The following is a 26,611-nucleotide window of genomic DNA, read 5'->3' on the forward strand; positions in this document are numbered from 1 at the left end:
TGGCATACACTTCCCAGAGTGCATCATTCCATACAGGTGAGTGCTATTCAAAAAGTTCTCATTTTGCTGTCAGTAAATAACAAACTGTTCAGCTCCCTGATGCACTCGTTTTTCAATAAATCCAAATGGAAGTCACTCAGCTGACTCGTGATAGCATTATGCTGGGTGTTACAAATTCTCGTTTCGCCAGCTCCTGTCCCTTTCAGCGCTGCCGGAAAATAACAAGCATCAAAAATCAGCAAAAAGATCAAAGAAAGTAAGTATATATAAATTAATGAAAAACTATAAACTCACCCAAATAGGGAGCAAAAATAAATCTTGTGACCTCAACCTCTACATACTACCAACAAATTAACATTTAAAATCAAACTTACATTTTGTTTTCATCCAGCAGAAAAGAAAGCACCTGCTCCATATTAGAACACTCGCAAAAACAACAGTTGATGGACAGAGTGCGGAACAATGTCATACATTCACCCCAGTACAGAGATCTGGGCCTAAATCCATAGTTTTTTTGCACTCCACACCACCCCATTTCAGACATGGCCATATGCAAATCAGCCTTGACCCTGTGCCTCATGGGAACAGTCCAGCCCGAACTGCCAAGCCATGTCTTTCCTGGACCGGAATCAAGCATCCTGGGACCGGTTTCTGGCTATCAGCCTTCTTCAGGCAGGATAGCTTGACTCCAGTGGTGTGGAGAGCATGGAACTCACGTCTGAGCATACCCATCCCACTCGGGGTGACAAATGCAAAAACAACAGTTGATGGACAGAATGCAGAACAATGTCATACATTCACCCCAGTACAGACATTTGGGCCTAAATCCATCGTTTTTTTGCACTCCACACCACCCCAGTTCAGACATGGCCATATGCAAATCAGCCTTGACCCTGTGCCTCATGGGAACAGTCCAGCCCGAACTGCCAAGCCATGTCTTTCCTGGACCGGAATCAAGCATCCTAGGACCGGTTTCTGGCTATCAGCCGTCTTCAGCCAGGATAGCTTAACTCCAGTGGTGTAGAGAGCATGGGACTCACGTCTGAGCATACCTATCCCACTCGGGGTGACAAATGCAAAAACAACAGTAGATGGACAGAATGCAGAACAATGTCATATATTCACCAAAGTACAGAGATCTGGGCCTAAATCCATCGTTGTTTTGCACTCCACACCACCCCAGTTCAGACATAGCCATATGCAAATCAGCCTTGACCCTGTGCCTCATGGGAACAGTCCAGCCCGAACTGCCAAGCCATGTCTTTCCTGGACCGGAATCAAGCATCCTAGGACCGGTTTCTGGCTATCAGCCATCTTCAGACAGGATAGCTTGACGTCAGTGGTGTGGAGAGCATGGGGCTCACGTCTGAGCATACCCATCCCACTCGGGGTGACAAATGCAAAAACAACAGTTGATGGACAGAATGCAGAACAATGTCATACATTCACCCCAGTACAGAGATCTGGGCCTAAATTCATCATTTTTTTGCACTCCACACCACCCCAGTTCAGACATGGCCATATGCAAATCAGCCTTGACCCTGTGCCTCATGGGAACAGTCCAGCCCGAACTGCCAAGCCATGTCTTTCCTGGACCGGAATCTGCATTCTGTCCATCAATTGTTGTTTTTCCATTTGTCACCCCGAGTGGGAAGGGTATGCTCAGACCTGAGTCTTGTGCTCTCCACGCCACTGGAGTCAAGCTATCCTGGCTGAAGACGGCTGATAGCCCGAAACCGGTCCTAAGAACGCAAATTCTAAATACTATGGTGAAATGTCTATGACAGCACCTTGGCACAGGAAGCCAAAAAAACATGCAGTGGAAGGATTGGTACAGTGCCTTCCAATTCACAATAGGCCGAACCCAACCTACACTCTACAAATTAACTGAAGCATTACAAAAAAAGTAAAGCTACAAAGAACTACAAATGAAATTAATCAACCTGTTAGCCAAATTGGCCTTAAATGTGGCAAACATACCAAAAATATACGATATGCTACATTTTAAAGTAAAACTTTTAACAGATAATAAAGGGAGTTGATTATTGAGAAATCATAGCCCTAATGGTATTATAAAATGAAGAGCAACCTACCAAAGACAGAAAAATTCTAAACAACTTGAAAACATTTTTTTATTCAGATTAATAAATATAATAGTGTATTACACTAGTTAAAACAAGTATCACAATTCCAGTGTTAAGGAAAACTGATATAACTAATTTATATATAAATTTTTTAAACAAAATGTAACCATCACCAAACAAGAAAGTTCAAAGCAAACTCAATCCATGACATAAAACATTTACAACACAAAAACTAAATAATTCCACATATCAATCATATATTTGCACAGAAAATATGAGATCACTTTTCCCCCACAAAATAAAATAAATAAATAACACTCACTGTTCTTTAGCTGCAGGTCTTTCTAAGTACCCATGTAATAAATAATAGAAATCCACCAAAAATGGTAATAATATTGCCCAAAAAGTCCCCAAAACATTCAAAAATAAAATGAATCCAATAGAAATCCCTTGAAACAATCCCAAGTATCTCTGAACCATAAAGAACTCAAAAAAGCGTTAATAAAGTAAGACCCAAGGAAACCCCCAAAAAGTAGTTCAAACTAAAAAGCATTGGTTTATTATAAACCAATAATGATTTCATTTAAAAAAAAAATAAACTGAGCTCCTAACGCCCATAGGACAGGTTCTTAGACAAAAACCTCAAAGTGCATTAAAAAACAAATCTGTAAAACACATTATATTCTCATAAATACGTATGAATAACAGTTAATCATCAAAATATAAGTAATAAAACACAATGTAATATATTGATACATTACAAAAATAGTAAGTGGGTCCGGGAAAATATACTAAAAATACACAAAAACAGACTAAAAAGTAGAAGGTAGCAGAAAAAAAACATAGTCGATAATGAAACAAAAATAGACTATCTCCCCATAGAAATGATTGGGATATTTTGGAAAAATGTTGGATAAATGTATAGAAAACATGTAAGCAGTTATTAAAAATATCAAATATGGCACAAAATGTGATAAAATGATAACAAATAGTCAAGTATAAATTAAATAGCAGTATAAGATATGCAAAATTATTTAATATATACTCGAAAAAAGTGTTAAAATAATGTTGAAAATATGTATATAAAAAAACTTTGAGAAACGTGAAATCTTTTAAACAATGGAAAATACCAGTTGAAAATATATAACATAAAAGTATTTAAAAGTATTTTGCATGCTGTTTTATCAATAACCCCTTCCATGCTCATGACGAGCCCAGCTCGTCATGAGGCACAGTGGAGCTGTTCTCATGATGAGCTGGGATCGTCATAACTGCTGCGGCGCATCCACGCGCAATCAGTTCCCCGCCTGTGCAGGAGAATGAATCAGTGGGCGGGGTTGTGACGAGCCCAGCTCGTCATGAGCAAAGCACTACTGTGACTCATGACGAGCTGGGCTCGTCACGAGCACCGCTGCGCCGTTCCCACCCCTCCATACCCCCGCGCCGTGGGGGAATTTCACCCTCGGTGAAGGTGTTAAAAAATATTTGTGAAAATTTTCTTTACTTAACTTTGTATAAATGTTTATTTATAACTTGAAGATTTGAGGATTAAAAATAGAAAAATATGCAATAAATAAACTTTGAAAACATAAATAAAATGTTAACATTTGTGACGTCTTTATTATGCAAAAAAGTAAGTAATAATATTATTAGCTACAAACATATAAGCACCTCTTTTGTAATTATATTTCTAATCACCAAAAATATTAGTAAAATAGCACAAAGTATGACTGCTACATAACAATAAAAGTAAAATCAAAGACTCCAGAATAAAATTAAAAATTCACACTCCAACATAAATAATTGAAAAGAAATGATAGCCACTAAAGCGTTGGCATTTACTATTCCACTCCAATCTAAACCAATTTGGGGAAGGCTTTGGACACTAAAGGACTCACATTTTACTATTCCAACTCAAGTCTAACCATATTGAGGGAAGTTGTCAAACACTAAAAGGGTGACATTTATAATTCACACTCCAATCAGGCCACATTGGGGAAAGGTGTTGGACACTAAAGGGGTGACATTTACTAATCCAAGTCAAATGTAAACCAATTTGGGGAAGATGTTGGACATTAAAGTACTGCCATTTAATATTCCCACTGCAATATAAGCCAATTTGAGGAAGGTCTTGGACACTAAAGCATTGTCATTTACTAATCCCACTCCAATCTCAACAAATGTGGGGAATATGTTGGACACTAAAGGGTTGACATTTACTATTTCCACTCCAATCTAAACCAATTTGGGAAATGAGCTGGATAATAAATAGATGACATTTACTATTCACACTCTAATCTAATCCAATCTGAGGAAGGTGTTGGACACTAAAGGGGTGATATTTACTATTTGCAATCCAATCAAAACTAATTTGAGGAAGGTGGTGGACAGTAAAGGGGTGGCATTTACTATTCCTACTTCAATCTAACCAATTTGGAGGAGGCGCAGGACACTAAAAGGGTGACATTAGCTTTTCTCACTCCAGTCTAAACATATTCGGGGAAGGTGTTGGGCACTAAATGGGTGACATTTACAATTCCCACTCCAATCTAAACTAATTTGAGGAAGGCATTGGACACTAAAGGAGTGGCATTTACTATTCCCAGTCCAAGCTACCAATATTGGGGGATGGTTTTGAAAACTAAAGTGGTGACTATAACTATTTGCACTCTAATCTAAACCAATTTGAGGAAGGCATTGGACACTATTCCCACTCCAATCTAACCATATTGATGGAAGGTGTTGAAAACTAAAGCCATGACATTTAATATTCCCGCTCCAATCTAACCATGTTCAGGGAATGTGTTGAAACAGAACGGGAGTCATTTACTATTCCCATTCCAATCCAAACCAATTTGAGGAAGCTGTTGGACACTAAAGGGATGACATTTACTAATCCCACTCCAATATAAACCAATTTGAAGAAGATGTATAAACAACAGTGCACTGAGAATGAACAGACAGCAGTGACTGCTTATATCTTTTCTCAAGATTTTTTTTATTCTTTCTCTAAGTGTTCTTTAAATACAGCAGGCAGTCTCCAATACTATAATTAGCGTCAAACAGGCAACACGTGTTTCGCGCCCAAACGCACTTCCTCAGGGCGCCTAAATAAATATCTTCTAGTTCTCCACGTCCTTTATCTTGGTTATTAATACCATCGTACTGGATAATGTTCTAGTTTTGTCTTAATACTTCTTTTGAACTCTATCTCTTGTTTTCTTACACCAGATTCCTTAGGTCATTCACATCAATAAACAATCAGTGCTCAGTTCCCCTTCATAAGTGTTGTGGATCGTGTGCACCACTCGATTCAGATGAGACTGACACAGGCTGACAGCCGATAAATGACCCTTATCAAGGGGAACTAAGCACTGATTGAATATGGATGTTAATGCTTTACGACTGAGATCGTAATGAGGCCCTAAATGGGTTACGTTTACTATTCTCATTCCAATGTACCAAATTTGGATAAGGTGTTGGACACTAAAAGGGTGTAGTTTACCATTCCCACTCCAATCTAACCAATTTGAAGAAGGTGTTGGACACTAAAGGGGTGATGTTTACTACAACCACTCCAATAGAAACCAATTTGAGAAAGTTGTTGGACACTAAATCAGTGACATTTACTATTCCCACTCCAATATAATCCATACTGGGGGACGGCGTTGGGACACTAAAGGGGTGACATTTACTATTTCCACTCCATTCGAAGGGTATTTCAAGAAGGTGTTAGACGCTAAAGAGGTGAAATTTGCAATATCCACTTCAAAATAGAACATTTTAAACTAGGTAATACAAATGTAACATTTTAAATGCACAATCAATCAATACCCAATACTCACTCATTTTTTTTACTATAAAACAAAATAAGTTTTATCGTAAACAAAACTAACCAAAACTACAAATCTATATATAATATTTAAATATTAAAATAGATAAAATATTTTAATTAATAATTACTGTATATTTAAATATAGTTACTACCATTCCTAAACGTTAAACCATACAAATATAAATAAATTAATGATACAAAATGAACTATAATAAATTAAAAAAATATTGAAATGATTTTTATATTTAAAAACAATTTAAAAATATTTTTACAGGAAAATCACAATTTCAAAATAACAAGAATGTTAAATAATACTACCATTTACATTTGTTTAATTATACAATTTTTTAATTTACATTAAACTATTTCTAAATATTTCATCATAAAAAATGTAGTTATATATTTTTACTTTTTATGTCAGTTAAGTTTTTTAATTTAAAAAAATATTTTATACCATTAATATGTATCCTAAATATTATAAAACTAAAATTCATCAAAATATGAATATAACAAAATAATTTAGAAAATTCTAAATCAATAATCTCATTGACATTACATTAAAACTATCACCTTAATATTTCATTTAAAATACATAGTTTTTAAAAATCTCAACACCTCGAACTCCAAAAAAATCAGTATCCCACTACCAAAAAAATCTATTAACCAATTATTTATAAAGACATTATTACAACTAAAATATTAATTTATAATCATTTCATGACTACAAAACTATCTTACTGAAACAGAAATATAAACAATAATAAACATATGCAATCACAAACAATACAATAAAATACATACTAATTAACACTTGCAAAAGATATTACATGTAACAATATTTTCTACGTTGATATTCTTTTACATTGAAACGACACTAAAAACAGTTTGATATCCTGTTGACGATATTTTGGATATCTTGATATTCTTGCCACAATATTTTTCTATTGCAATATTTTTTGCTAATATTTTGTCTAAACACCAAAATGTTTTGTAAAAACTAGCACCTAAAACGATCAACGTGCCAACCACGAACATCTAGTCATGTGAGATGGGTCAAAATTGAACAATATGGCCGGCCGCAATGGAGCCCAGGTTGAATACAAGAAGTGGATTGGGTCTGGTCGGCGCTTTCATTCGGACATAGAAGAAGTTTTTGAAAGAAAGTTCTGAGAAGGTGAAGTTCAGCAGGGCAAAGATGTAAGCGGTGTCGAAGGAGGAAGCGTCATCATTGGAGAGCTTGTGGGCGAAGTTTCTGTGAAGATTTCTTCATTCAAACTAAGGGCCTGATTATGATATCGGGCAGACGTCCGATGCAGGAGCAGGACCTCCTGACTAGGAGTCGAAGCTCCGGCTGGCCACATTACGATGCGACCACCTACACGGCGTTTGCATTGTGTATCTTTTGTATTGCGGCATGTGCTGTGGGCTGCAGCACACTCTGCAGTACAAAACCTGCATTGGTTTAGCCAAAAATATTTTAATACCCAAGTTATTGATTTTGGCTATCTGGGTACCTTTAGCACTACCACCAAGAACCCAGGACTGGAAGGGGGCACCAATTGGGGCATTAGAACTCACTCAGGTTCTGTCCAAGTGCGGTGTCAAGATGGTGGGAGTCTTTTTTGTCCCTGTGGCTCTGAACAGAAGGAGATTACATTAGCCCTTGGAGTCACTCTGGTAGTCTGAGGTTTAAGTGAAGCAGGCCTCAAGCAGCAGGGCATGACTCTGAGGGTTCAAGGCAAGCTCCATGCAGCAAATTAGTCCTTACGGCTGCAGCAAATCAGTCTTGTGAATTATACCGCAAGCCACAGCAGCAGGCATTCCTCAGAGAGTCCTTCCAAAAGTCCAGAACATGAACAAAAGTTTAAGCCCAAGGGCCCTATTATAATACTTGGATCAATGACACAATATCGATGTCAAAAATATTGATATACAAAAATATCGATTTAAAAATATAGAATGCCAAAATATTGACTTCCTATCTCCAAAGAGGTAAGTACAAAAATATCGAATAAAAAATATCGATGTAAAAAATATAGATAGTCAAAATATCGACTTTTTTAAATAGTTAAAATTAATTTAAAATTAATAAAATAATAAATATAACTAACTTAAAAAAACTTAAAATGCTTAAATAACATTAAAACTAATAGATAAATAATATATAAAAAGATAAATGTATACATGTATACATATATATATAGGCTACACGCTAGCCGAAACGCGTCATCCTGTCCGTTTATATGCGCATTGGTGTAAATAATAAAGTCACTGTGGCCAGCAGTGAAGAAAGTCATTTTGGAGTCCGTGTTTCTCCTTTTGGTGGACCGAAGCACCCGAGCGGTAATTGGATATATATATATATATATATATATATATATATATATATATATATATATATATATATATATATATATATATATATATATATATATATATATATATATATATATATATATATATATATATACTCATAGTATTAATAATAAAATATACAATATATTTACCATAGGATAGCGAGAGGGTTAAATTTACTATTACCACTCCAGTGAGTGCCACAGTAGAAAAAACATTGGATAGCGTAGCAGTAAACATTACTATTCCCACTCCAGTGAGTGCAACAGTAGGGAAAGCGTTGGATAGCGGGAGGGTAAGAATTACTATTCCCACTCCAGAGAGTGCAACAGTAGGGAAAGCGTTGGATAGCGTAGGGGTAAAAATTACTATTCCCACTCCAGAGAGTGCAACAGTAGGGAAAGCGTTGGATAGCGTAGGGGTAAAAATTACTATTCCCACTCCAGAGAGTGCAACAGTAGGAAAAGCGTTGTATAGCGTAGGGATAACAATTACTATTCCCACTCCACAGAGTGCAACAGTAGGGAAAGCGTTGAATAGTGTAGGCATAAAAATTACTATTCCCACTCCAGTGAGTACAACAGTATGGAAAACGTTGGATAGCGGGAGGGTAAAAATTACTATTCCCACTCCAGAGAGTGCAACAGTAAGGAAAGCGTTGGATAGCAGGAGGGTAAAAATTACTATTCCCACTCCAATGAGTGCAACAGGGGGAAAAACATGGAGGCCAGCTAGGTAGCGGGTCGCGGGTGTCAGGAAAGTGGCGGTGCTGCTGAAAAGTGCTGGGCGTTTGTAGCTCTCACCTGGGTGCTACTGAGCGGCTTCTCTGTCTGTTGGAGGCTTCGCAACTCTGCTGAGGCTCGGCGGCGGCTGCGGCCGTGGCTGCGGCTCCGGTATTTGCTTTGTCTGGTTGCCATATACTGCTCCCGCTAGGAGGCAGCGGGAAAGAGGAGCGGAACGGTGAGCTGCTTTGGACATTCAGCTGACCGCGGTCGCGGACAGTCTGTCGAGCGTTGAGCAGCAGAGGCTTTCTCTGTTAGGTTGTGGCCCGGCTCCTGTGTTATCGTGCTTGTTTGTTGGCTACCGGGCACTGGCAGCCGCTGCGGAGGTCTCGAGGAGAGGAGGAGCTGTGAACTGCCGTGACCTGCTTGACGCGGTCCGTCGCTCTGCAGGCTGTGTTGCTGGTTGTGACTGGCGGATGGCGGCCGTGGGTTGGTAAAAAACAGCCTCAGTAATGTTGCCCCTATAACGGGGGCTTGAAAAGATAGGAGAAGCTACCTGCAGAGGCTTGGTTATTTTGAGCAGAGGCGGAGGACTTGCTTGGAGGTGTTAGAGGTACGAGAGGCACTGGGAGGAGGTATGGACATATGGACATAGGGAGCTCATTGTTAGATAATCTGGCATATGTTGTATTGTTTTTTGTTATTGCCATTGTGAACCAGTACTTCAGTGGTTCAGACTCTCCGCCCAGTGTCGCATGGCGGAGGCTGAGGGATCTTCAAATCTTTGGGAGGGGCTGGATGAAGATGAAAGCGTGCAGCGCCCTGTAACATCTATACGGACTGCTACTTGGAGAAGAGCAGCATTAGAGCTGAAGAGGTCGCCGAGCTGTGGCCAGGTCTTCTCTGAGAGGAGTTGGTGGGAGAGGGAAAGGTGTGGAATCCTTGGAAGACTGTCACTTAAGTTAGCTGACACTAGGAAGTTGGCAGGCAAGACGGCAGCGGCTGAGAAGGAGCTCGGGGTGGAACAGAAAGTAGGAAGAGGGAAGAATAAGGTAACAAACAGTGTAGAGCCCTCCCGGTACCCATTAAGAAGCATTAAGAAAGTAGAGTTGGGGGTTTCCTCAGATAAGCTGAAGAACTCGCAGAAGGTGGTTGACAGGGGAGAGGAGAATTGGGTGGAGCCAGTTAAAAAAAGGAGCTGGAAAAAGCGGCTTAATCATCAGTTAGTAACAACACCTTCCCTCACTACTTTCTTTAAACCTATTCCAAAAATGTTGGTTCTAAAACCGCGGACACAGGGGAACTCTACAACAGATAAAACTAAATGTTCAAAATGTAATTTATATGCTGCTGGAATTGAACATATGCTATTCTCCTGTTCCGCATTATCTATATATTGGAACGGAATAATGGAAATCCTAAGAATTAAAGAGATAGCAACTCCAGTACTCTCTGCACACTTAGTTTTACTAGATATTCAAGAAATCAACTGTCTCAACAAAGATCTCATAACCATTCTGTTTGCATGTGCAAGATTAGTTATAGCTAGGACATGGATATCTAAGGACCCTCCAAACGTTGCAGAATGATGCGCTTTGGTTAGCGAAATAAGAATTATGGAACTTACATTAGCTAAACATAGAGGCCCAAAAGCCTTTATTAAAAAAGAAAAGATTTGGAAACAATTTTTTGAATAATAAAAGTGGGAATTTTTATCTATATTAGACTATTTAATTTCTCTGAGAACTGTTTACAGCTAGTTCATAAGTACTTCACTATCTTTACATCTTTACATTTGTTTCCCTATCCTTTCTGTTGACCTTCTTGAACACTTTAAAATCTAATACAAAGCTAATATTATGTCAGTTTATTGTTACATGACTTATACATTTGTTTATTATGTTTTATGTCTTATCATGCAATAATAAAAAAAAATGTAAAAAAAAAAAAAAAAGGTTCTAAAACCGCAAGACACTCAAAATAATCAACTAAAATCCCAACTAGATTCAGAAGATTTTAGTTTAGTAAATAATTTAGAGAATATTGCAGCTCAAGACTGGTCACGACATACAACTCCCAATAGATTTCAGGTCTTCACTATGGCGGATGAAGGAGGGCTGGTGCAAGTAGATTGCACGGACAACTAGGATAAGTTAATACAGTCAAGCGTTGTTTCAGCAGCGGATAGAATTGATATCTCACCGCAGTTAAGTGTGGGATTAACTGCCGGAGTAAGTACACGGGGTGAGGTAGCGGGAGGGGGTGTTGACTTAATCCACACAGATTTAGAGAAGAGGCATGTGGACCCTGAACTTGATACCTCGGATCTCTCGGTAGTGGCGCTTCTTAGGAAGCTGGAGAAGGATATTCACGAGGGGTTTGAGGCGTCGAATAGAAGTTTTGAAGACTCAAAGAAAAATCAGGAGAGTATTAGAGCCTCTTGCAGCCAGCTTGAGACTAAGTTTGATATTCTGGGTGCCCGCACAGAAGTCCTGGAGTCAGAAGTAAAAGTGATGCGGGAGAGGGTCTTTGATAATCACAAGGAGATTGTCGCAATTAAGTCTAGAGAATGTGAGTTAGAAGAAAGGGTCGAAAGGCTAGAAAATATGCAGAGGAGAAATAATATGAAAATCTTAAAATTACCCGAAGGAAAGGAGGGGACCTGCTTCGACGATTTTCAGAGGGACCTAAACCACTTCACTTTAATCACATTTCAAGTTCTTCATGATCAATGACGAGAGTGCTCTGCAGAGTGCTTGAAAAGCTGGTATTTCCCCACAGGCATGACAGACAGTCTCCCTTGTTGTAGACGAATCTAGGGCTCTAGTGTAATTTCCCGATTCATGCCCTTATATAGGTATAACTCATCATATCCTTATATAGGCATCAGAATCATAACCATATTTAGACACAGCCAATGAAGTCCAAATACGGCATGGCTACTTCCACAGTTTCCTAGAAATCACAACGAGTTCTTGGAGAGACCAAACCTCCAGCCGTCCGGGACTTTCTCCTGCTTCTATATTGATTCGTCCTAGAACTCCTGGAGTCCTAAAAGAACTGCGAGTTCTCAGTGACATATTATGTCCAACCTTACGTCAAACTCGGCACCTTCCAGGTATAAATATACCAGCATCTGCCCTAGCAAAACACACGGTGGTTTGGAGCAGATCGACTAACGACTTGCCCGACGCCCTGCTGTAGCGAGTGCCGAAGGAAGCCGACCCTCCAGCTGACGCACTGAGAGAGACACTGTCTTTTCTCTTGCCGAGAAATCCAGCTCCGGTGTTTCCCGGCTACCCTTGCGGGTTACTGGGAGATCGAGCCCTGAGAGAGAGATACAAGACCTCCTACATTCTATAAACAAGATACAGAGCTGATTAGACCCTTAGAGAATTATTGGATAGATTCTTGGCAGAAACTATTTTACCTCAAGCTACATCTCACTTACTCCTTCCCATGTACTAGGCTTAGGTTAAGTACACCGGGGTAGACGTATCTTAGAAGCACCAGTTGAGTATGTTTAGTCATCTTTTATCATCGTATGTATTTTATCCATTTCAAGTATCTTATGGCTTGGAAACCATATAAATGCTTTTACAGTATTATTTCATAATACTCTTTTTACTGTACGCACTTTACTTTATGACAAGTATTGCGATTGTAGCAATTCACTTCTCTTGCATGAGAAAGAAACGCCCGTCTCTCTATTTCTCTGCACTTCTGGTGAAACTAAGCATGCACGATTGACTGAGTGAAATAGCCATCTATTGTTTGCACGACTCTGGAGATATATTCCTTATTCTTGGGAACAAAGTTGTCATGTTATATGGTTGTCAGAAACTAATCCCTTCTTGTGTATTCGAGAAAGTTTCTAGTGACCTCTGAGCTAGCTGGCATTCACAAATTAAGTCTAACATATTCAATAGAGACCTAGTCGACGTCAGTCCTACGTCTAAACTATCGTTTATGTTATTCCAATGTGCAGAGCCTATTGGGAATATAGGAACTACACTACACCCTGAGCTATGGGCACATCACCGGAAGTTTGCAATTCTTGCTGGAAGAGCAGATAAAGGAGTTGATGAGTTGAAGGAGAGTTTGATCAATCAATCAATCAATCAATCATGGCATGTGTATAGCGCGCTACTCACCAGGAAGGGTCTCAAGGCACTGGGGGAGAGGGGTCCGTTACTGATCGAACAGCCAGGTCTTGAGTTGCTTCCTGAAGGAGAGATGGTCCTGGGTTAGCCAAAGGTGGATGGGGAGAGAGTTCCATGTCTTGGCTGCCAGGTAGGAGAAGGATCTTCCACCGGCGGTGGCTATGCGGATGCGTGGAACGGCGGCGAGGGCGTATGAGAGACTGTCGGACCGCTCGTTCTCCATGAGAGAGATGGAGTAATTTACTCCGTCGCCCTGACGGAGATGCAGCCTGTCAAATTTATAAATGACCACGAAGCTGGCAGTCATTTATAAAGCATGGCAGGAATTGCCATGACAGTGGTTCCTGTCAGTTCATTTCTGTATTTGGTGTAAGGCTCCGTCAACATGAAGGAGCCTTACACCAAACCGTTTTTTTTATTGTCAAAAAGAAAATCTCATTTCTGGATTTAATTTATGAAAATAAAAAGAATAATGCCCTCCACTCCCTTGAAAAGGGGGCATTAGTTATTTTTACTGTCCCTCACTGCCATATTATTTGGGCGGACTGACATAAAGCCAATTCTCCAATGGCCCTCTCTCTGTGAAGCCATAAGAGAAGTTTGGCCAGAAGGAAAGGAAGTAATCACCGCTGTGGCAAAACTTAAGGTCCATCTGCATCAAAATAGGGCTGGCGGACCACTGCGTTGGTGGGGAGGGAACTCAGTCGCTATTACGACTGAGTTCTCTATCTGCCAACATATAAATCGGGCCCTAATATATCTACATGTCTGCTCAGCCCCGAGATCTGCTTCTTCCTCCTTGATACCCTGAAGAAAATCTTGTCATAAGTATGCTTCTCCTCTGTGGGTTTAAAAATCACTGCAATGGTAGCCTCATGATTGGACTCCCAGTCGCAATCTGGCTCATATGCCATCTACAGAGAATTTATATTCAGCTAACTGCTAACAGGCCATATCTCTCTAGCCCTACTGTGGCTCCACTAGCTTCCTATAGTGTGGTGCTTTGACATCAACAATAATTGAAAAGAGGTGTATAGTCAGGAAAAATGTGTGCTGTTCTCAAATCAAGTAACAGTCAAGATCGTGAATAAGAGGAATTACACTAGGCTGAAGGAACTCCCATCAGCCCACCATTGTGGCGGAATTTCATCACGTGGGATACGGATGGTTAATCCAAATCTCGCCCAACCCATCCAATGATGGTGCAGAGATGGATGACCATCATTGGATGGGTTGGGCGAGATTTGGAGTTTCTTCAGCCTAGTGTAATTCCTCTTATTCACGATCTTGACTGTTACTTGATTTCAGAACAGCACACATTTTACCTGACTATACACCTCTTTTCAATTATTGTTATTATGGATTGGGTTGTGAGGTGTGATGACAATAAACTAACCCATTTAGACCCCCCTAACTTTCTATGTCTGTGCTTTGACATCAACCCCTTATGCATTAACACAACCTTCTCACCTATGCTCACTGTTCCATCCATGCTTTACCGTACAAAACATCAAGACAACTCCTACAAATTTCAAGATATTGTATTTCTCGAATGGGCGGTCCGACTAATCAGTAACTATTACACAGCTCTGAGACACTCTTCCAAGGTGCCATGCAAAATGCATTAACTTTCAAGAAAGCACAGTAGGAGCAAATAATCAAATACCAATTGAATACTGGTTGTATGCTGTGGCTTACTAATATGACTGTTTTCAAAGTAAAACAGCCACACGCATAGGAAACCGAACAACTTGCAGACACCTATCACTAAACATATCACTGTGCTTTGAATTGCCATTCTTCAATCACTACTGCAGAAGAGGTTTCCAGCCATTCTTAGTTGAAGTATTTGAGGGACAGTGCAGCAAGTTGGATGAAAAAATTCAGATTTTACATATGTTCCTCAAACGCTCTGCAAATATCATAAGTGAGAATCGAAATGCAATGTTGCCTTATTCTTTTGTACATCGCCTTTTTGGGGGGGTTGCATTTCTGCACTCTGTGTAACCAGACTGTGCTCATTTACAACACTTTCACTCTGTGTGAAACATTCAACTAAACACATTAATATGATTTCTTAAAGCTGTGTAATATTGATCACGGAAAACGTCATGATTGCCTTTAATGTGAGCTGAATTTGCTAACCTGTGATTGAAAAATATATTTTCTGTTAAACATTTGTCATACATACTTTGATTAGCAAAGTCATTTTTGGTTATCCTGCCGATTTTGTTGTAACGAGAGTAGAAATGAGTGGTGGCCTTCGGTAGCGGTGGGATATTATCCAGCTCATGATCATCACAATAAACTGTAGTAATCAGGCAGGTGCACAAGAGGCAAGTTGGAAGGCCTAAAACAAAAACAAACACAAAATATAAAAAAATGGAACATCACACTTACATTCAGCTCTTCAGCGTACTGTGGTCAATATTGCATACATAGTGGAGAACAATGAAAAATGCTGCAGAAGTCACTTAAAATCATGCACACAACAAGTTTAAGTAATCAAATAAAATGCAAAAAAAAGTTGTAAAATTAAAAAATGAGCACTAAAGTTATGAACTAAGAAAGCATGTCATCAATAAAAATCGATGTAAGACTGTTGCATTTTAAATTAATTCAAAGTAGAAAATAATGAATCTACCACCTCCAAACATTTGGAGAGAACATAGCCAACTACTCACAGATTAACACAATCCATAAATTTATTTTGGAGCATAATCGTAGGTCAAGGCCGCCATGGAAAAGTATGCGGTCTTCAACTATACTGGTAATCCTAGAAATGGTGGTTACTTCTGTAATCTTGTCTGATATCACTATTACTATTGGTAGCTCGCGATGATTTTCAATTAAAATAGGTAGCTCTTATTACACAAAAGGTTGGAGAAGCCTGCTCTAGAAGCTTCTCCACACTTCAAAGGCACAGCTGTGTATAAAAGAAGGACCTCAAACACAACCACTTCAGTACACTTCTGGACCTGTGGATACTCTGCCAGGAAGAAAGACTGGTGGCTCTGGTGGCTTAGTGGACTAATGTGTCCAATGTAAGGGCCTGTGTTAGACCTCATGGTCACAGTTTTCAAATCTGTGCAGGTCCACTCAGCCTTTCATCCTTCTGAGGGTGATATAATGATTACCATTGAGTTGGGTAATAATAAGCATCTGTTATTCAGCACCAAGATACCTTTGTGTAAACGTGCACTTTATAAATACACATCTTATGTTTATGTAATGCTGTGCTGCTGAGCGGACTGCCACTCCAGATTGCCACTCTGCTGAGCTGCTACTCTGAAGGAGCTCCTGCCTTGCTGCGCTGACCTTCTGCCTGGTAAGGAAGAACTGGACATGGAACCCAGAATGATTCAAAGGGCTGGTCTGCTCCTCTCCTGATCTGAGCCTCAGGAGCATAAAAGCGGTCTTCAGCAAGATCCTGACCCCCATGAGGTGCCTCAGAGGTCCTACACCCTTGGTTTGAGCTCTTAAATTCAAGCTTTTGAGCTCTTTGTGATGGCAAATGGGCCCGTTTGCACCAGAACAGTCCCCCCGGCACACACGGAAAGTCAGAGTGAGCAACTGCAAGCCAGTCTCTTCGCTCACCAAGCATCGATTGCCCATGGAGTACCACCAACATGCAGTATCAGTCTGCCCAGCCTGCTCTTCGTGCCACACCGACCACCACCTGCGATGCTCTCCCTGCTCCCGGCGACCCTCTCCAAAGCGAACAGGGCTCATGGCACAAACCATGAGAAGGTAAACCTTCAGTGCGATGAATATGAAACTGTATTGGACCTATGCTCCATCACGGTCAGCTTAAAAGTTTGACTTTGATCTGGTCCAGCACGACCAGATAGCCACAGTTGGCACTTTATGCTTCTAAGCACTATATGGCAGTTTATTCTCTAAAAATTCATAACTCCGGTTCAACAGATTGGATTTTTGTCGTTTTGGGATTGTTTTTATTAAATGTTGCTCTATTTTACTAACTTGGTGTGAGATTATTTTTGTGTGGTGTTTGCACTGTTTTACTGTTTGAAATGTTGCACAAATGCTTTACAAATTGCCTCTCTTTTAAACCTAAATGAATGAAGAAGGGTATTGCACTCGTAATTTTTTCTGTGACTTAAATCTTTTATGACGATACGTGTGCTGTACCAGATTAGTGCCTGCCAACTAATATTGAAACAATGTATGTGGCCTAGTGTCGTAAGTCACTAGGACTCTAGTACGCACTACAACAAATTATTGGTTTTTTTGGCTTTATACCATTAAGTTTATTTTAAATCATTATCTCGAAACCAACAGATATATTGCATTTACGTATTTTTCATCATTAACATCGTTTGCAAAATCAATAACAAATTCAGTACAGATAATTTTGCATGGCAACGAAAGTAACAGTTTGTCAACACACAGGTTTATCAAAAGCAAAAGAAAAAAACAAAGAAAAAACCCAATGCATTTCGGGGCATTTGCCCCTTCGTCGGGGTCTCAAAAAGAAAACAAGCAAACAAGAAGACTATTATTTATAAATTTCTCGGAGTACTTGAATATTTAACCCTCAGGAGTTTTTCTATTAGAGCTTACCTAAACAACAGAGACTAAGCTGAAGCCTGCGTGTGGTTTGTATTGTCTTTCTAGACAAATATCTGAAACACCAAAAATAAAAGATCATGAGGAGTCTATCCAAGGGACATCATTCCTACAATGCGTATGCAGGAAAGTGAAGCTTTTAAATTACCTGCCCGAAAGTCAAAGTTGCATCTGTGAATGGAAATTGTTTTTTGAATTTTTATAGTTTAATTGCCATATATAGCACGTATGCGTTTTCATGAAATTGAAGTTACTGGGCTCACCTGCATATCAGACAAGTCTCGTATACGCAAAGGACACCTAGTGGAATAAATGGCTTCCATCAATATGCTGTTCAAAGAGTTTAAATAGATAAAGCAGGTTCACAAGAAAAACGACGTTCTTTACCTGCGAGTCTAACCGGGGAGACCTCGACCTCCCAACTGTGTGCCTTCACGATACTGGTAACACAGAGATAAGAAGACTATTATGAATTGCTCTTTTCACCTTAGTGGATCACTCGAGCTTAAGAGAAGTAGCTGCAGGTAAACTCACCGTTCGACATTTTTAGTGCTCTCCTTCGAAAGGTTGAACCGTCACCTAGCTCACCGGCCGGGAACTCTACTAGATACGCGAGTCCTTCACCTATTTCAGCTGTCCACATGAAAAGAGTAGACAGCGACAACAGACTCTAACCAAACTGACTGTGTAGTAGGCTTCCCTTTTCCATAAGGAAAACTTTATGTGTCTTAGACGTGTTTAGACATGAACAACGGTAATTTGACACAAGGTCCGTTCTATTAAAGTAATGAAATATAATTTTCTTTAAAGGCTGTCGTCTTCATAATCGACTTTCTTATTAATATCGAGATTGCTTAGAGTATCTTAAATGTACTCAACATGAGTAGCGTTAATATGATGCTAGATCCGCTAATTACGAGCTATGTGACAAATGATACTCGATAGAAACGTTGATCGAAAAACTATTCTTGATGAAATAACGGACACGGTGGACCGGAACGGCAGTAATATGATACACAGTTCGGTTTTTCGAACTGTAGGAGTATAGTTCTCTATATAGACAAACATATTGAAGATCGACTTTCATATTAGTATCTAGAATATATTTTATATGTTGTGAACGCACTCAATGTGAACAGCAGGGATTAGATGCAAAGTATGCTCATACAAGCTGTTTTGACAGATGGTGCTTAATACGCTGAGCGGAAGACTGATTCATGGCTGATAAGCTTGATAGATTTTTAGGCTGTTGTAACGGAATCAAAAAAAGCTTTTGTGTTAACTCCCCTGTAGTATCTGAATTAATCTAATACCTATCTTATTTATTAAGGAAAAAGTAAATAATATATCTTTCTGTTATTAGACAAGACCTAAGGTCCAAACAACACAGTTTCTGTAGTTTAATTCCTGCCTATTTACAAGCTATATACATATAATAAATGAAAAGTATTATGGTGTGTCAGTGTTAGAATTTAGCATCTCATTATTATAGGATACAATTGAATCGCATGCTCTATAAAGTGCGTTTTACTGAATTTAAGGATACCTATTCGCCTAGATAATTAAAGAAAGCATGCCATTTCAATCTTATCATTTAATCCAAGGGGGGCCATTGTCTGTAATTTACGAATCCAGTAGACTTCTCTTTGCAGTAGTACCTTGGCATTATCCATTCCTAGTCTTTGAGGTATCAGTTCTATGATTTGGAAGCGAAGTTGAGCTATGTTATGGTTCTTGTCAATCCAATGCTGTGCTAAAGGTGACGTTAAGTTTTTGTTTCGTATGCGACTCTTGTGCTCAGAAAGTCTTAGATTCATCTTTCTATTGGTTTTGCCGATATATAATAGTCCACACGGGCACTTGATCGAGTAAACTACATGCTCTGAGTCACAATTTGTGGAATGTCTAAGCATTATTTTCTCTCCATTTCGTGGGTGCTGCAAAATGTTATCTGAAATTACATTGTTACAATTTTTACAGTTGAAACACCTCGTAGTTCCTTTGTGAGCCAATTCTTGTTGTAATGGAGTTGATTTGTTAAGAAGTTCCTTGAGGTTTTGGGCTCTTTTATATGCGAATAGCGGTCGTTCACTGAACAGTGTTCCAAAGTCTTTTTCGGCTAACAGAATCTCCCATCTTTTTGATATTGTCCTTTTTATGTCCCTAGAAGCAGTTGAATATTTAGACACGAAAACCATTCTAGTGCTTGAATTTTTCGGTTTCTTTTGAGGAGTTCTGTTCTCGGTATTGCTTTGATTTTTTCAAGGTGTGCTTCCAATAGTTTTTTTGGGTAGCCTCTATCGAGATACCGCTGTTTTTGGTCATTTAGACTCTTGTCACATTGTTCTGAATTAGAAGATATGCGTTTAACCCCTTCCATGCTGATGACGAACCCCAGCCGTCATGCACTACAGTGCTCGTGTGCTGATGACGGCTGGGGTTCGTCATGACCCGCCCCTGTTCATTTGTTTACAGCACAGGGGCGGAAACGGGCCAGCAGTGAAGGGGTTAATCCTCATGAATTGAGATACTGGCAGGTTATTTATCAAGTTGGCTGGGTGAAAGCTACTGTGTAGTAACGCACTATTCTTGTCCGTTATTTTCTTGTGCAATTTAGTCTGGATGGATTCCTCCTTGATTTCGACAACAACATCCAAAAAAGGTAATGCTATATTACTTACATCATACGTAAATTGGATCCTTGGGTCCACAAGATTCAAACTGTGAATATTGTTCAGTAATTCAGCCTTTGGACGTTTCCATATGATGAAAATGTCATCTATATAGCGCTTGTAGTAAATCAGACCTTGCTGCCAAGTTGGATCCTCCAAGATGTAGTCTAATTCAAATTTTGCCATATATATATTGGCATATATACATGCCCCTGGAAAACCCATAGCTGTACCTGTCAGTTGGTTGTAGTATTTATCTTGCCAAAGAAAATAACTGTTGAGGAGGCAAAATTCCAGTAGTTGCAAAGGTAGTATTTTTAGCTCATTAGTTTTGTCTGTTCTGAGGAGAGCCCACTCCATGGCCTCTATCCCTTGCTTATGCGGTATTGATGTGTACAGCGAGGTGACGTCTATGGTACAAAGAGTCCATTCCCTACATCCTGCCGTGTTGATATTCGCCAGACTTCTGAGGAAGTCTGATGTATCTTGTAGATAGGTTGGCCAATTTTGAATGAATGGTTGCATGTGTGCATCGATAAAAATGCCCAAATTTTCAAAAATAGACGAACAACTGAAACTATTGGCCTAAAGGGTGGATTTACGATGTTTTTATGCACCTTAGGCAAAAAGTAAATTTTTGGCCTCCTTGGATAGATTTGCTTGAGATACCTTTTGGTGTTATTATCTATCCAGTTTAGTTCTTCAGCTTTATTCAGTATTTCCTCCAAATTCTGAACAATGTTAGTCGTTGGGTCTTGTCCTAGCTGAGCATAGGTGTTTGTATCATTCACATGCTCATCACCTTTTCGTTTGTAGAAGGAAGAGTCCATTATAACAAGTGCTCCTCCCTTGTCTGCTTTTTGTATTGTAATACTGTCATTCCTAGCTAATCGTTGAATAGCCCTTTGTTCAGCCCTTGTCAAGTTGTTTAGTTTCCTTTTGTAGTGTATTTTGCTTAAATCTGCTTTCACTAAGATTTCAAAGGTGTCCAGACTTTTGTGAGACATAGGTGCCATGAAGTAGCTTTTGGGTTTGAATGGTCTATCTGCTTCATCTGAATTTTCTACCGGGTTCAAAACCGTGAAAAAATATTTTTCCAGGGGCATGTATATATGCCAATATATATATGGCAAAATTTGAATTAGACTAACTATTAGTAACTAATTTACTGCATAGAGGTGGCTATTCTTTTCTATAGTGTAGTTTTTGGTAAGCGCATGGCTACCCAGAGGCTTTCCGGTGCTGTTTGCGGCTACCAAATACTGAGACTGGAGTGACATTAATCCTTGAATAGCCTGGTCTTCAAGGCTCTGTGGAATGGACGTTCCTGCTGCAGCTGACGGAACAGCTGAGGGAAAGAGTTCCAGAGTTTGGGTGCCAGAAAGGATGTTGAGTGTCCACCCCATCATGATCTCAGCATTCTGTAGGCCTTTAGTAGGTGGGCAGAGGCTGATCCAAGGTTCCTGCTGGCTGCATAAGGGGAGACCAATGAGCGTAGTAGTGAGGGACCTCTGCTCTCCATTTATCATCACCTTCCTACAGGAGATTCTTTGATGTTTGCCCTACTTCTAACACTCTCCATCTAATAGAGCATAACGTGCTAGAAGAGGAGTGAGAGACACATGCTAGTTTTCATTTTATCTGTAAAGGGTGCATTTATTTTGGGGCTAAGTGCAACTACTGTTTATGACTCCCAATAATATTGGGTAGAACATGACACTTCAGACTCATTCAATTGGTTGAATGCACTGCAATTTCATACAATGATGACACCAAGCTGGTAATCCATTTTGATCAGCATCCTCCTGAGGCATTAGATTTCAGAAGACAGAACTAATTTTTGGAAGTAGTAAAATTACGAACCAGAGTTAGCATAACCCAGATTCTAGGACTAGGTTTCTGCTGAACAAATAAGGTTAGATCTTTAGGGCGATTACTAGATTACCAGTTATCGCTATGTCCAAATTGTATGCGCAATGCATAATACTATGCCATTTTTGTGTTAATATGCAAACTATTCTTTCTTCTAAAAGACACACAAGCTCAAATTGTACGGGCTTGCAAGATCACTAAATAGAACTAATGTAATAGTTTTTATTTGGGACTGCCAATGACAAGTAAATCAAAATTGAAAAACATGCCAAATTTGGCAATTCAACTGATCTGTATGAGAGGAAATCTGATCATAGTTCAGTATTTTGCATAAATCTACATTTGTTAGTGGCATTTCAAAAGTATTTGGGGCTTTTTTAGACAGTGGCATGCTAGGTACTGTGATGTGGATTTGATGGAGTATCTGTCTATCAAACTCTCACTCCCGTTGCCTGATTTGGAAACGGGCAGACTGTAAACTTTATGTCAGCAGAGCCCTAATTGGCTCCATCCAGGGAACGCTTACTCCAACTATCGGATGGAGTAGGGTCTGTTGAAGTGAAGCCATCACACCGCCAACTCTGTAAAGAGCAGACCGTGTGATGAGTTTTATTTCTGTGTGTCAACACCATGAAATTAAATCCACTTGCAATGCCCTCAATGCCGGGCGAGCGTCAATCTGCTCGCCCGGCATTGAGGGCATTGCATTGGCTCCCTGTGAGGGACAGGGTGAAATTTAAGTCTCTTTGTATTGCCCACAAAGTTCTGCACGGGGTAGGCCCTCCTATTCTTGAGGAGATGGTCCAGCCTTACAAGGCCTCTCGTTCTCTTCGCTCTGACCATCAACACCTTCTCCAGGTTGGCAGGGTGAAAAAGGCTAGAACGGGTGGCAGAAGGTTCTCAATAAATGTGGCCTCCTTGTGGAACTCATTGCCCCTACAGCTGCGATCGGAAGCTAGTCTGCTTCGGTTCCGTAAACTTTTAAAAACTTTTTTGTTCTCCGTTTAATCCCTTCATTCTTTCAGTAGTGTTATGTTCTGGAAGCGCTGGGATGCCTACTGGTAACCAGGCGCTATACAAAACTCAGAATAATAATAATAATAATAACTTCAGGAGTTTGATTAAAAATAAACAAAAAAGGTACTTTTGGTGAATGGTCATCAAACCGATGACAACAATTCACCAAAATGTTAGTACCTTGAAGGAAACCACTGTAATGGCTTTTCTTTTCAAGGGACAGACATGACTGCCAGGCTGGCTTTTATATCTAAATTTGACATTGTGCATACCGTCGGGATAGTTGACAAAATGTTCTCTTCCATCAGCACAAACGCTATTATATCCCTCAAACTCTAAAGTAGGCCCTGTGTTTAATCGATAAAGCTTTTTACCAATCAGACAAATTTCCCTGGTCCATATTCATAAACCACTACACAAAGATAAGGCTGATCTTTGCAATATTGAAGAGCTAAGCTATAGAATAAATTAGCTCTTAGTCTAAGTCAAAACAATTGCTTCATCTTTGAAAGGCCATGGATTTCTTTATTTTCTATTACCAATTTATTCCATGCTTTCTGTGTTTGATTATGTCTTTCTTGTCACCAAGAAGCCATTATTGGCAGTAGATGTGCCCTATAAAAAGGAAGGACAGCTTCCACTTTCAAAATTACAGCTTTGAACATTCTTGAGAGATCACTGCATGCTCCTCACATCGTCTCTTGCATCATGACTTGTTTGTTAGATTGCAGCTCCTGTACCTTTAGGGAAAATGTTCTGCAATGTTGACACTTTGCAAATGCCATTGTGGGGTGGAGGTCTGCTGCCCCTTGTAGGCCTCCATCCCTTCATTCTGAGGCATTTCGAAGGATTAGTTTACAGACTTCTGCCTCATCCAGCTTTCGAAGCAACCACAGATGGAGACCAAACTCCTCGCCACCACCAATGACATGTGCTCCCTCCTCAACCAAAGCAAAACCACAGCCCTCATCCTATTGGACCTGTCGGCCGCTTTCGACATCGTCTCCCACTGCACCCTAATCATGAGATTCCACGACGCCAGCAGCCAAGATAAGACACTGGACTCGATCCACTTGCAAAAAGAACAATTGATGGACAGAATGCAGAACAATGTCATATATTCACCCCAGTACAGAGACCTGGGCCTAAATCCATCTTTTTTTAGCTCACCATGCCAAACCAGTTTGGACCCACCCATATGCAAATCAGTCTTGACCCTGCGCCCAATAGGAACAGTCCAGCCCGAACTGCCAGGCCATGTCCTCCCTGTATTGGGAACAAGCATCCTAGGACCGGTTTCGGGCTTTCAGCCCTCAGCAGCCAGGATAGCTTGACTCCAGTGGCATGGAGAGCACAGGACCCATGTCTGGGCATACCCATCCCACTTGGATGACAAATGCAAAAAGAACAACTGATGGACAGAATGCAGAACAATGTCATACATTCACCCCAGTGCAGAGATCTGGGCCTAAATCTGTATTTCTTTTGCTCACCATGCCATTCCAGTTTGGACCCAGCCAAATGGACCCGATCCACTCCTTCCTCACCGCTGGACACAGCGAGTCAGACTACCCCTGTTCCTCTCAGAATCTACAAAGATCAGCTGAGGAATGCCCCAGGGTTCCTCCCTGAGCCCCATCCTGTTTAATGTCTACCTTCACAGACATCATTAGAAGCCACAGACTCAATATTGTCTCCTACGCCACCGACAACCAGCTGATCCTCTCCCTCACCAATGAACCTGCAACCACCAGAACCAACTTCCATAATGGAATGAAGGTCATTGCAACCTTGATAAAAGACAGCTGCCTGAAGCTCAACTCAGACAAGTCCAAAGTGCTCATCCTGGGTCTCACCCGTTCAGCCTGGGACGACTCCTGGTGGCAAGCCTATTAGGTAACCCTTCCGACTGCTACGGCCCACATACGCAACCTTGGAATCATACTCAATGAGCTCTCAATGAACTGCCAAATCAACCCAGTTTCCTCAGCCTGCTTCTTCACACTCCGCCTGCTTTGAAAGACATTTAGATGCCTCCCCACATAATCCAGAAAGACCATCATTTTTTTTGCGCTGTGACAGATTAGTACATTTATGACAGAGAACAAATATCAAGTCACTCTGCAAATGCTGTGCACAAATTGATCTTGAAGTGCAATCCAATACAGGTACATCTGGCCTTTGCTCTTTATCCTGTAGGTCAAGAGTCCTAGCTGTGTTTACATTTTCTGCTCAAAGCCGAAATGAGTTGCACTTTATGCAACAGAGCATTGGGTTTACAATTGCTGTACTGTGATCTATTGTAGAAATTGTAAAAAGATAATCATTGCCAGACTTACAATTTGTCACAGGTTGATGATGTCACTGGTTTTTATTATACAATAAACCTTGTTTTGCATGGTACTCACCATTGTGCTATGTGCACAGGTGAGCTTGGGTTATCTGCCAGGAAATTCGTCCAGGGTGCACACCCTCCAGCCCAGACGCAAGGACCCCAGAACAAGATATGGCATGTACAATGAGTGTTTTTTTGTGACACTCACCTTACGCATGTTTACATCCCTTGTTTGTGCCTGGTTTCACTTGGTGCAAGAATACAATGCAAAGCCAAGACAGTCAATTTTAGTTGGTCTGGATTTGCATTAAAATCAAAGGGTGTTTGTGCTACTCCACCCAAGTTATGACCCTTGGCCTGAATTAATAGGTTGGCACTGTGCGACACAAACAGATTTCAAAACTTTGCAATGGACATCTGTTGGTGCCAAATACCATTGTTTCAAGTTGCCATCATTGGCAGCTGCTACATTTTAAAAGTGGTGAGGCACATAAAAAATTACATTATACCCTTTAGCAATAAACTTACCTTGCTACCTTTTTCAGCACACTTCAGCTGCAAACACACCCATAATTCCTCCTGCCTCGTGCTGCTTGCTAGACTATAGCATCAGAGCCAATCCAAGCACTGCTCCCTTGCTGCTTTCAATGCTTCACCACACAAAAGCAGTGCTAGGATTGGATGGAGCAGGCAAACACCGCATAGGACACTTATGGGGATATACCTCTGCTTCTATGCGGCCTTTCAGCGGTTGATTGCAGAAGCCTGAACTTCGTTTGCTAGGCTAGCCACAGTGAAAACACTGGCCAATCTGTCATGCGCAGTTCAGTTAACACAGCCTCAGGTCCTCTTACTGAACTGCTGTGTGTGCAGTGCGGAGGTCTGGATGCCAAATGTCCCCACCCTCCTATGGACAAACCACCCCTGGTTGACAGAACCTCACAGAACCATGCTTACTCTCATACA

General features: G+C 40.3%; 1 protein-coding gene across 1 annotated transcript in view; it reads right to left on the reverse strand.

Annotated features, from left to right (window-relative positions):
- EPYC (epiphycan) overlaps positions 1 to 26,611 on the reverse strand; it is a 151,250-nt gene that overhangs the window by 23,039 nt on the left and 101,600 nt on the right. The window contains exon 4 of the mRNA XM_086919545.1: positions 15,351 to 15,509. Within this exon, the coding sequence (XP_086775671.1) occupies positions 15,351 to 15,509 (159 nt within the window). The remainder of the gene's footprint in view (positions 1 to 15,350; positions 15,510 to 26,611) is intronic.

This window comes from Lissotriton vulgaris, chromosome 1_1 (genome assembly GCF_964263255.1).
Source record: "Lissotriton vulgaris chromosome 1_1, aLisVul1.2, whole genome shotgun sequence".
Taxonomy (NCBI): Eukaryota; Metazoa; Chordata; class Amphibia; order Caudata; family Salamandridae; genus Lissotriton; species Lissotriton vulgaris.